The 11,721-nt window shown below is 36.2% G+C and overlaps 1 protein-coding gene across 1 annotated transcript in view; it reads right to left on the bottom strand.

The window, feature by feature from the left end:
* Positions 1–4,587: 4,587 nt before the first annotated feature.
* LOC6646392 (lachesin) overlaps positions 4,588–11,721 on the bottom strand; it is a 145,138-nt gene continuing 138,004 nt past the window's right edge. The window contains exon 4 of the mRNA XM_023178047.2: positions 4,588–4,718. Coding sequence (XP_023033815.1) covers positions 4,603–4,718 — 116 coding nt within the window. The 3' untranslated portion in view covers positions 4,588–4,602. The remainder of the gene's footprint in view (positions 4,719–11,721) is intronic.

The raw sequence follows: 11,721 nt of genomic DNA, 5'->3' as shown, positions 1-11,721 counted from the left end.
CGGCAAATTTTTCACCATTTACCATTTCCTTGCAATTTATAACATTCAAGATAACAGCCAACCTTTTAATGATCTCTTGACTAACACCTGTTATAAAAGATGTCACTTCATCATTTTCAAAAAATCTCTTATGAAGTTAAAAATAAACTGTCGCAAACGAGAGGAATAAGTAGCTCTTTATGTTATATATTTTTAATTAACTAGGTAGAACGAAAAATCGGTATAACCTTTTTTGTATTAATTAGGTAAGCAACTTAATATTTACATCCAATTAGGTAAACGGAAATAAAAACGACCAACCCACAAATAGGACAAACTTTTCATCAACTTAAATAACATTTATCTGTCTTGTCATTTTTTCCAAAGCAGGTAATTAGCAATTTATCATTGTAGAAAGGCATATTTGTAAACAGGTAGTATTTGCAAAACAGCATTACGCAATGTTATCATTTAAATACAAAGAAGCTACAGGCCAATACGCATGCGCTCTTCTTCTTCCTTATACCTGCACCGCATTTTTTAGAAGAGGTCGCCTTAGTTTTATGGCTTACGCAGCGCTGTCGCAGGTCTCCGCATATTGGGACTATATACATCTGATAGGAAAATATTTCACCTACCTAGTGTATTTAGTATTGGTAATTGATACTCGTTGAATCTTGCTAGTTTTATTCCATCAAAGTTCAAAAAATGCCAATATTTAGTACATTTTTTACGCTTCTAGTTCAATAACTATTTAAGTAATTATTAAAATTTATGATACATGCTATTAATAAAGAACATACTTTTCATATAAAACCTTACTTTTCATATAAAAATCCAAGATCGATTGTTGAAATCGCCCAATATTCAGTTTTAAAGTTGCGATTTTTTTTTTAAAATTATCATTTTTTCCTTTTCATTAAAAATGTCTCAACTTTGGGCGCCTCTAGCACCCATGAATCTCAACCGATTTCAAAAATTTTTCGGATTCATAATCTCTGAAGTATTTCCTATCGATTGCATATATAATTTTTGCCAAACGCGATCATGAAAACACGTATTTTTGCAACGCTATCCGAGCAGAGGCCCAAGTGTGCGACGTTCTAATTTACTACCTACTTATTAACCAGTCAGCTAATAATGATTCAGATATTGCAGACCTGTTTGCTAAATTCTTTCAGTCGACTTATTCTACTACTGCTTCGAATCCCACATCCTACCATTTCTCAATCCCGCATTTAAACATATGTTTTTTCTTAGTATTACTGAAGACTGTATTATCTCTAGATTATCATCTTTGAAGTCTTCCTTCGTACCCGGGCCTGATAATATACCTAGTTGCATCCTTAAAATGTGTCCGATTTCACTATCCAAGCCTTTTTTTCGGTTATTTACTATATTTATTGACTCCTGTAGCTTTACTGATGTTTGGAAAAAGTCTTTTATTATTCCGCATTTTAAAAAGGGCAACAAATTGGATATTTCTAACTACCGTGGCATTGTTAAACTTTCCGCAATACCTAAGCTGTTTGAAAAAATGATCAGTCTTCCCTTCAACACCTATCCAGATCCACTATTTCTCCTTGTCAGCATGGCTTCAAGAAAGGTCGTTCGTCGCTTACCAACCTTTTAGAATTGAGTACCCTTGTACACGATGGCTTTCGTAAAAAGTGTCAAACTGATGTTATGTATACTGACTTTAGTCAGGCTTTCGATACGGTTGATCATTCTATGCTTCTCGCGAAGCTTAACATCATGGGGTTTTCCCCGAAACTATTGGCTTGGTTAAAGTCGTATCTTATTGGCAGAACCCAAAAGGTGTCTTTTCGTTCCTCGATATCTAAAACTGTTCGAGTTACGTCAGGTGTACCCCAAGGCAGTCATCTGGGTCCATTGTTATTTACCCTGTTTATTAATGATTTGCCCTTGACCTCATTCACGCGTGCTCATGTTTGCGGATGACGTGTACTTGCAATCAGATCTCGATGCATTCTGTGATTGGTGCTACGTTAATAAATTACACCTTGATGCCTCAAAGTGCTCTTTTGAATATCACTGAATATCAAGTCGTTTGATTGCGTTCTAAGCACATTACTCTATCAAGTCTGTTCTGTTAGATTGTGTACCATGATTCAAAGAGTTAGGCGTTATGTTTAACCCACTGTCTTTCTTGTGCTCTGCACTCTAGCTATCTCTTTGTTTTATTTGTATTTATTGATTTTTTCATCGACAATTATCTTAGTGCTATGAATTTTTCTATATATTTATACCCTTGCAAAATGGGTATATTCATTTTGGTCAGAAGTGTGCAACGCATCTCCGACCATATAAAGTATATATGTATATTCTTGATCAGCACGACGAGACGAGTTCAAATAGCCATGTCCGTCGGACCACTATATCATATAGCTCCCATACAAACGGCAAAGTCACAAACAGTGACTTGTCTCAATAACTTCATTATTTTCTGAACTATTGTCGTAAAATTTTATATTGATGAGTTTATTACACTTGTAAACTACTGTGCCAAATTTAAGCAGTGACTTTTGTCAATAACTTCGTTACTTTTGAAGCGGATGCTTTCAAATTAAACATTTGTTAGTTTAATACATCTGTTAATGACTGTGACGAATTTGATAAAATCGGGTGACCATATTATATAGCTACCATAGGAACGATCGGTCGAAAACAGTGACTTTGATTAATAACTTCGTTATTTCCTATGCTCAGATTGTAGGCCGTTCTTTCGCAAACATTGGCCTTTTTAGATAAAACGTTTTTCCACTTTGATGGCTATGGGTAAGAAAAAAAAAAAAAAAAAGAGGGCGTCTAACGGTTAGACACGATAGAAGTGAAACCTTCCGTAAAACAAACTGAGAGAGAATGAGACGAAAGCAGCATTAGAAGCGGGATAATTATAGGTTCATTATAATATTGCTATAAAGGTCATGTTTTATTTTCTTCATTTTATTATTATTCATCCTCAATGTTTTTAATTTCAACAAATGATACGAGTGGCTTATGATAGCTAAAATATGATACAAATGCTTTGGTTTCGATGTTGTCAACATATCTTTGAAATACCGCGTCAATTGTTGTTTTTGATCGTGTTGTTGATTCAGTGCGATTGTTACACATTTTTAAACTGAATGTTGTATTGAGAAAGTCAATTAAAGGAACCGCTGTGTCCAATGCAAAATTTACGTTAAAATCGCCACTTAAAATCATTGGAACTTTATCGTAATCTTTTCTAAGTATCCGCGATACTTCTGGTGTATACTTTATTAAATTTTCATGAATGAATTCCGTGATGCTATTTATTGATTGATTGGGTGAAATATAAATTGCCACAATTAAAACTGTTTTTCCATTGCTCAATCTGGTTTCGCATGCACATATTTCTCCCACTTTAGAGAGCTGAACAGACAGTGATTCTAGTTGCTGTGCATTCATTCATTATATATTTTGTGATACATTTTTATTTACTTTTTATACCCTTGCAGAGGGTATTGTAAAATTGGTCAGATGTTCGTAACGCACAGAAGGAGGCGTTTACGACCTGCGAAGCTGAGTTGATATAGCCATGTCCATCTGTCCGTCCGTATGCGTTTTACTCAGCCGTCTTAAGAGCTATCGGGATGATATCTTTTTTTGGGGTTTTTTATTACCCGGGTAAGATAAAGTATGAAAATCCTTAGGATCGGACCACTATATCATATAGGTCTAGAAGAAAACATTTTGCGGACATGGCTATATCAACTCAGCTTCTCATGCTGATCAAGAATTTATATACTTTATGGGGTCGTAAACGCCTTCTTCTGTGCGTTACGAACATCTGACCAATTTTACAATACCCTCTGCAAGGGTATAAAAAGTAAATAAAAAGTAAATAAAAATGTATCACAAAAAAATATATAAATATATAAAAAGCATTATGAATAAAAAGCATTATGAAAAACTTCGACCAAGCTGGGAGTCGAACCCCGGCCGCCCGATCGCCAAGCGAGCACACTAACTACAGAACTCGACGGCAATTTACAAAGTGTCGACGTGGCTCTGTTGTTAGTGTGCTCGCTTGGCGATCGGGCGGCCGGGGTTCGACTCCCAGCTTGGTCGAAGTTTTTCATAATGCTTTTTATATATTTGCATCTCATTCTCTCGCAGGCTAAATACTATAAGATCTATATGTGTCTCTTTTTAGTGTCGCTTTTTCGTTTCATCGAGTCTCAAATCACTCCCAACGATTCTAAAGAAGTTTTCACTTCAAAAAAATGTCATTTAAAACCGCTTGAGGCAAATATTTGCATATTTGCGAGTACAGCACGAAATTTCGAAAACGTGCTTTGAGGTCTTAAAACAAACATTGTGTAGGATGAAATATATATGCCCCATTAATTTCAAAATAGTTCAACACACTCATTAGTGTTTTTATAAATAATTTCGACATTAACAAAAATTACAAAAATATGTTAGAGTTTTAAGATTTTAATTTAGGCTGATGGCTTAGGAAAGTTGATTAACTAAAAAATAAATTTTAAATTTATTTAAATCATAGAATCTTCGAAACCCCCAAAAACAATAGCGACTGTTGACTTATTGAAATTGCTATTGAGATTTAAAGTCTTACCAAAATACGAATGAAGGGTTTTCCGTCGCACGCTTCAGTTTACATTCTAGCCTTAAAGTAGACGCTTCATCAATATGAAGTTCCGGTGCACTAGAGATTTCAGCTGCGGCTTCTGTTCACATAAAATAACAATTGGTATAATAAAAGATATTTTTTTAATAAAACGTATTTTAAAGCTAAAAAATTTATAGTTCAAAATAAAAACAGATTCAAATTTGCTAGAACTACCAATTGATATGCTCGTAATCAGAGTCGTTTCTTATGCCTTACATCAAGGATGACCACGTAGAGGTTTATTTGGCTTCCGTGGCTGTTTACCGGCAGAGGCTGTTAAGGGAAAATAGTCACTTTTACGAGTCGAGTTTTATGACCCGTCTAAAACGACCTTTTTCGGGTCGAGCTTGCGATCGTCGTCCGTTTCTTGGTAAAGGGACGGTTATATTCGAAATTGGCTCGGTCGAGGGAAAAAAGGTTGCATTCTCGAGCTTGCAACTTTTTGGCAGAGCGAGTGAGGACCGGGTAAGACAATAAGGGTTGTTTTTGTTGAGTGCTCGACCGACGATCGCTCGCTCGACCCGAAAAAGGTCGTATTATGTCATTAAACTCGAGACACACAAAATCTTGTAACATTTTTTCACTAGCCAGCCTCTGCCGGTAAAGAGCCAAAAAGCCACTACTTGGCCATGCTTTATATACTGAAATCATTAGCATTGAAAAAATGGCGCTAATGAAGTTTTTTGCGATGATTTTTTCATGCATTGAAAAAATGGCGCTAATGAAGTTTTTTGCAATGATTTTTTCAATGCTCAAGAAAATTATTGGTTTTATGCCAATAAAAATCAATTATGCTAATGATAAAAACAACATTAGCATTAACAATGCTTATAAAAAAGTAATGCTAATACATACTTTAAGGAACATCAGCTCGTAGTTTAATAATCTACATAGGTGATATACAAGCATTAAAGCAAAACAGTTTTTCTACCCAAATTATGTTTCTATTAATTATGCATTACTTTTTATTACAGTTGACAATATTAAAAAAAAAGTCAATGTGAGAATAATTTGAAATAGGCTCGAGGTCAATTTGAAAAGTTATCCGACTGGATGGCTTTTAAGAAAAATTAAAAAAGTATTTTTGTTTCTCTATTTCCGATATATTTCGGTTGCACTTCGGCAACTATAATACAAAACGCTTTCTTTTATATTTGAAACAACAAGTTATTAAACAAGTGGAGTTTAATACCAATTGTTTTCTAATAAGCGGTTATTCTGTTTTAATATTGCCCCTTTATTTTGCAATAACTGTTCTTTTTCTAATACAGACTCGGACAATTTTTTAACGGAATCCTTTTTGACATTATTTTTTAAATTATCATTATTTAATTGAACCATTGCCATCTGAATATTGTTATTTTGTACTGGCTCTGGGATATATAATTTTTCTTTCCCAGTTTTTACTTTACCTCCAATGTGAGGTCCTGCCGGGGGCCATAAATTTATTATCTGAGTTTTGTTGTTGAGTTTGTTTGGCATTGTAATTTTTTTATTTTGATATTTACCTTTCTTGTTGTTCTTGTTTCTCCCAACGGTGTTTAAAACTTGCCTCTACCTTAATATGTCTTTTCCAGGGATTTCGCGTTTTTACATCTATTTTTACCTTTTGTTTAATTTTAGGTAATTGTAATATTTGAGCGGCCTCTTCAGACAAATTGGTGCCCTGTGAACCACAATTAATAAAGGCTCTTAGAGTCTTATATCCCCCATTTGCATTTTTTACTTGTATTACAGCTGTGGCCAACAGTGTTGGTTGTGCCGTTACACAAGTATTAATACTCTCTTGTTTTTCTTCAAAATGGAGTAAGGTAAGGTAAGTAAGGGGACACCAGTCCCTCACTGCACAATGAACAGACCATTTCATTATTTCACACTTTATTGCTTGAATGGTTCAAGCATCTTGTGCAAAGCTGTACTTTTTTGGCTGTTTTATACCTTTCAATAGGTGTTAAACCTAGAAACTTATAGCACCGATGTGCTTTATCCCCGGCAATTATGTAAATCGGACATTTATCTTCGAATTCCGCATAATTTAAAACAGTTTGTGGCGGTTTCTTTTCTTCTTTGCTCATGGCATTTAACGAGCAATATCTTTGTTCCAAGTATTCCATGACATCAGATAGCTTTTGAATTTCCCTGGTTTTTCTAATCTGACTCTCGAATAATTGCAGAGCCTCTCTGTCGAATTTCCTTAGCAGCAGTTGAGCGAATATCACATCAAATTCATCGGACAAATTTGCTTTTATTTTAACTAAGTGTATTGACTCATTAATTATGTCAATCACTCCCTTTACACTTTTTGCGGATTCATTGTTGATCATCGGTAAATCAACGATCCGACTTAATTGTTCGGAAAATACCCTCCGATTGTTTTCATACCGCTTGGTTAACAGTTCCCAAGCGGCATTATAATTGTCAGCTGAACCTGACAATAAATGAGCTACCATGCTCCTCGCTTCGCCCTTTAATGCGGATTTTAAATAATTGAATTTAAGAGTAAGATTTAGATCCTCTCTATTCTCAATTAATTCTGTAACTAACTCTACAAACAGGTCCCATTCTCTTAGCTCTCCAGAGAATGTGGGTACCTGAATCTTTGGCAACACCGGTAGTTCCCCTCTCACGGTAACATTCTCAACTTTTAAATTTTTCTGATCGTTCATTTTCATTTCTAACACTGATACTGAATTCTGGACATCGAATTCTAAATCATCCATAGCATTTTTAAATTTTCAATCTTTTGTCAAACCCCGGTACGCATGTACTTTTTCCCATAAATAATTGATCTTATTAACATGTATTATGCATGTCTCTGTTGAATTGGTTACTCTATCCAAAAATTCCTGGAGCTGTCGGGCTCTATCCATAAATATCTCCTGGTTAACATTGGCGTTTTCATTACCACGCGCCTCTACTTTGCTATCATCCAACTTTTCGAACATCGATACATCTGCTTCACTGTTTTCCGAATCACCAGTGCCCTGCCTGCTTGACTTTCCTTTGGCTAATAATCTGGCTGCAATATTTAAACCTTCCTCATACTTTCCATCTGTGAAATAGTAGTGCTGGGTGACTCCACTCTTTATCATTTGGCTATGGTTACTAATCCATAGCTTTTGTATCTCACTTAGTTCGTTAAGAATCTTGCTAGTAAACTTACTAGCATCTACCTCTTCTATCTTCTTCTACTTTTTATGCAACTCGTGTTGCTTCGCTAACAATTTTTCTGTTTTGGTAGGGACATTTTATATGGTGTATGTACAAATTGATTTAAAAAAAAAATAAATTTTCATATATTTATCTCAGCCTTTTTTTTGAGAGAGAGAAGATTATCTTAACTGTGTCTTGCATAGTGAGCCAGAGACGTGGAAAAAAATATTGTCAGAGTATGTGGTTGGCTCACAATTCAGATATACAATTCATTTATCAATAAAAGAAGTTTCTTCTTAAATCTCCAAATACATTGTTTGTAAAAGCCTATCAAGAAGTTAGTAATTCGCACGTTGCACTTTCGTGCATCAACTTGCTTATAGAGACTTATATTTAAAATTATAAAATAAGGCAGGTTAAGACTTGCGCATGTCTGCGGCCCCCTTGCGTTTCTTCGCACTTTTCGCTCTTTCAGTCGCACAATACTCTTACTCTTAGCACAGATGTACTCGCAATATGGTGAGTCCAATGGTCCAGGGCAGTCCGTCCTCTTTTTTTTTTTTTATTGTGTCGTTGCTCAGCTGCTGTTGTCCAGGGCCTATGGGCTCAGGCGGTACCGGTGCCGGTCATCGCACCAGACTTCCTTCTATTGATAATGTATGTTCTTAGCGGCCTCTCCTTTGCAACTATCTTGTTGCCCTGCTGCTGTTGGTAGTTGCCGACTTGCAACTACATATAGTGTATATATACACTAGTTCACTTTTTTCGATATTAGGGCTTCGAATACGCCTCACACCAACTCCGTAATTAATTTTTTTTTGTTACCGCCGGCGAAATTACTGCAGTTGCTCGACTGTCGCACGCACTTTTTTATTTATTAAGCAATATTTTGCTTTTATATTATACTCTATCTCTTACCACTGGTGGGGGAAAACAAGAGTTTTTTTTATTTTGCTACCTTTAGCTGATCTTAGCATTTACACTTGCATAAGAATCCAGACTTGAAGGAGCTGATTCATTCTCTGAGTCTCTTACCACTGGTGGAGGAAAACTACAGAGCTCCATTTACTCGAAGGACCAAAATGAATAGGGATTCCGGGCGAAGGAAAATAACCCAATCTTCATTCGTTGAATTCAAAATATGAACTGATTCATATATTCTCCCAGATCTGTGTGTTCATGGCTAGATCACCTTGGCTGTTATGAGTCGGATATGCTTCCTAGACCAACTGACATTATGGAAAACTGAGAAAAAAAATACTAAACTATATTATAACTGTAGGAATTTACTTTATCCCGGTTTATTTATTTCAATATTATTAAAGGATGTGATTTCCTTATTTAGTATTAACAATGTTTCTTTGTGTTAAGAATACATATATTTTATATTATTTAAATGGCCTTACGATAATTTGGGTGCGCGATGTGATCGAGACGAGAGTACGATTGCGAGTGCTTTATGAATCAACGCTTCTCTTTATTTGCTCATGAGTGAGTCGACCAGATAGGTACGGCCGCTACGTGTCGTTCTGTCTCGCTTACTAGCTACTGCCCGATTGTCATGATTATGCCCGCCTGACACTTCATTTCCTACAATCGGCTGTCCTGACAAGTCATTCGACCCGAATGATCCTAGCCAAGGCTTCATAAACTCCGCCACTGTTGAGGTCTTACAAGGTCCTTCACCATCGCCAACTTTCTCAACGTCGTATCGACCGTGCCTATTCACCTTCGTGACTTTATACGGTCCTAAGTATTTACCTCTCAACTTTAGACCTGTCCCATACTGCGTACGTTTAATCGGCCTCTCCTTTGCAACTATCTTGTTGCCCTGCTGCTGTTGGTAGTTGCCGACTTGCAACTACATATAGTGTATATATACACTAGTTCACTTTTTTCGATATTAGGGCTTCGAATACGCCTCACACCAACTCCGTAATTAATTTTTTTAATTTGGCGTTTAATCGCCACTAACTCGTTTAAATTGTACTTTCTTTCCCATTTCCTGTTTTTGTCAAACGTCCTTTTCATTTCCTGCTGTATATCATTAATATTCTTTCGAGCCTCCGCTCTAATCTCATCACGACCACAGTCTAATTCTTCTATTAACGAATCGGTTATCAGCTTTCTTATTTCGGGATCATCAGGACTACGCATCTCTATTCCTGTCAAAATCTTAAAAGGTGTAACTCTTGTACTTCTTGTAGCAGTATTATTAACAAGTTGTTGCACACGACCAACATACTTGTACCAGTTTCCCTCATTCTCTTGGCTTAACTTTGAAATCATTGGAACTATTATCTTATGCATCCTTTCTACTTGGCCGTTGCCGCGGGGTACACCTGTTGCTATCAGTAAATGCTGTATATCCTGTCTGATACAATACTCCTTAAACGCATTGGATGTGAAAGCTGCTCCCCTGTCAGAAATTATTCTCACCGGGTTACCAAAAATTATCGCCTGCTTTTCAAGACAACTAAGTACTTCATCGACTCCTGTTCCACTAGTCCACTAGTACAACCATACAAACTTAAAAAACCCATCAACAATAACAAGTATATGATTACAACGCTTTGTCGTGACCTCCATCGGGCCAACGTGATCAATGTGATATGTCATCAATAGCTGATCTCCTTTGCTTATTGGCATCAAATATCCTTCCTTTTTACCGGTTTTGGCATTAACAATAAGACATTCCACGCAACACTCAACAACACGGGCTACCTTTTCTTTTAATTTTGGAATATAATACGATTTTTCAACGATATCCTGAGTCTTTCTAGCTCCAAAATGTCCTTGTTTGTGTGCAATCTGTATTATTTCTTTTTCCATCTGCGAGGGAACGACAATAAGTTCTTGATTGGGGTCTTTTAACAATATTTCATTTTCAATGTAAAAATCTTCATATCCCTTCTCCTGAACTAAACTCCTGATCAATTTTGTCCAATCATCTGACAACTGTGCTTCCCTCAATCTATGGGTTATGGTGTCGGTTAGCAGAAAACAAGATAAACGGCTCAAAGCATCCACATGCCGCATCTTTGAACCTGAACGATGTTCGATCTGATAGTCGAAATCTTGTAGGTACATTGCCCAACGTGCTACACGTAACGGAACCTCTTTCTTTTTCATTGTCATCGTGAACGCATTACAATCTTAAATCTCAATCCTAGCACATATACACGCCACTTTATTAATGCTCCAATAACTGCTAAAACCTCAAGTTCATACGAATCATACTTCTCTTCGCAAGGTTTAGTTTTCTGACTCATATATTGTACCGGATGAAATAAACCATCTTCTGAATCTTTCTGTAAAAGCGCAGCTCCGAAACCGTGTTTCGAGGCATCAGTTTGAATCTCAGTCTCTAGCTTAGGATTGTATAACTTTAAAACGGGACCTTTGATCAATGCTAACTTCAATTGCTCAAACGCTACCATTTGCAATTCTTTAAACTCAAACAACAGGCTTGTTGTCTTTTCGCAAAATGTCAGTCAAGGGCTTAGCTGTTACTGCGTATCCTTCGATAAATCTACGGAAATACGATGTTAATCCCAAAAATCGTTGAACTGACTTCTTGTCATGTGGGATCGGGAATCTTGAAACAGCATCAGTCTTCTCCTTACTTGGCTTAATACTTCCATTTTCGACTATATAGCCCAAATAATTTACTTTACTCTGCAGTATCTGACATTTTTCACAGTTTATTCTCAACCCATTTTCCGCAGTTATCTCTAACACTCTTTTAAGTTTAATTAGACCATCATTCACGTTAACACTTGGTATAATTATATCGTCCATATACACCACTGCATCTCCATTCTTCACTGATTCTCTCATTACTGCCATTATAAATCTTGTAAAAACTGCTGGAGAGTTGGATATTCCGAATGGTACATATAGGAATT

The sequence above is a fragment of the Drosophila willistoni genome, unplaced genomic scaffold, assembly GCF_018902025.1.
Source record: "Drosophila willistoni isolate 14030-0811.24 unplaced genomic scaffold, UCI_dwil_1.1 Seg526, whole genome shotgun sequence".
Taxonomy (NCBI): Eukaryota; Metazoa; Arthropoda; class Insecta; order Diptera; family Drosophilidae; genus Drosophila; species Drosophila willistoni.
The sequence above is the reverse complement of the archived record's forward strand: the minus strand, read 5'-3'. Positions and strand labels throughout refer to the sequence as shown.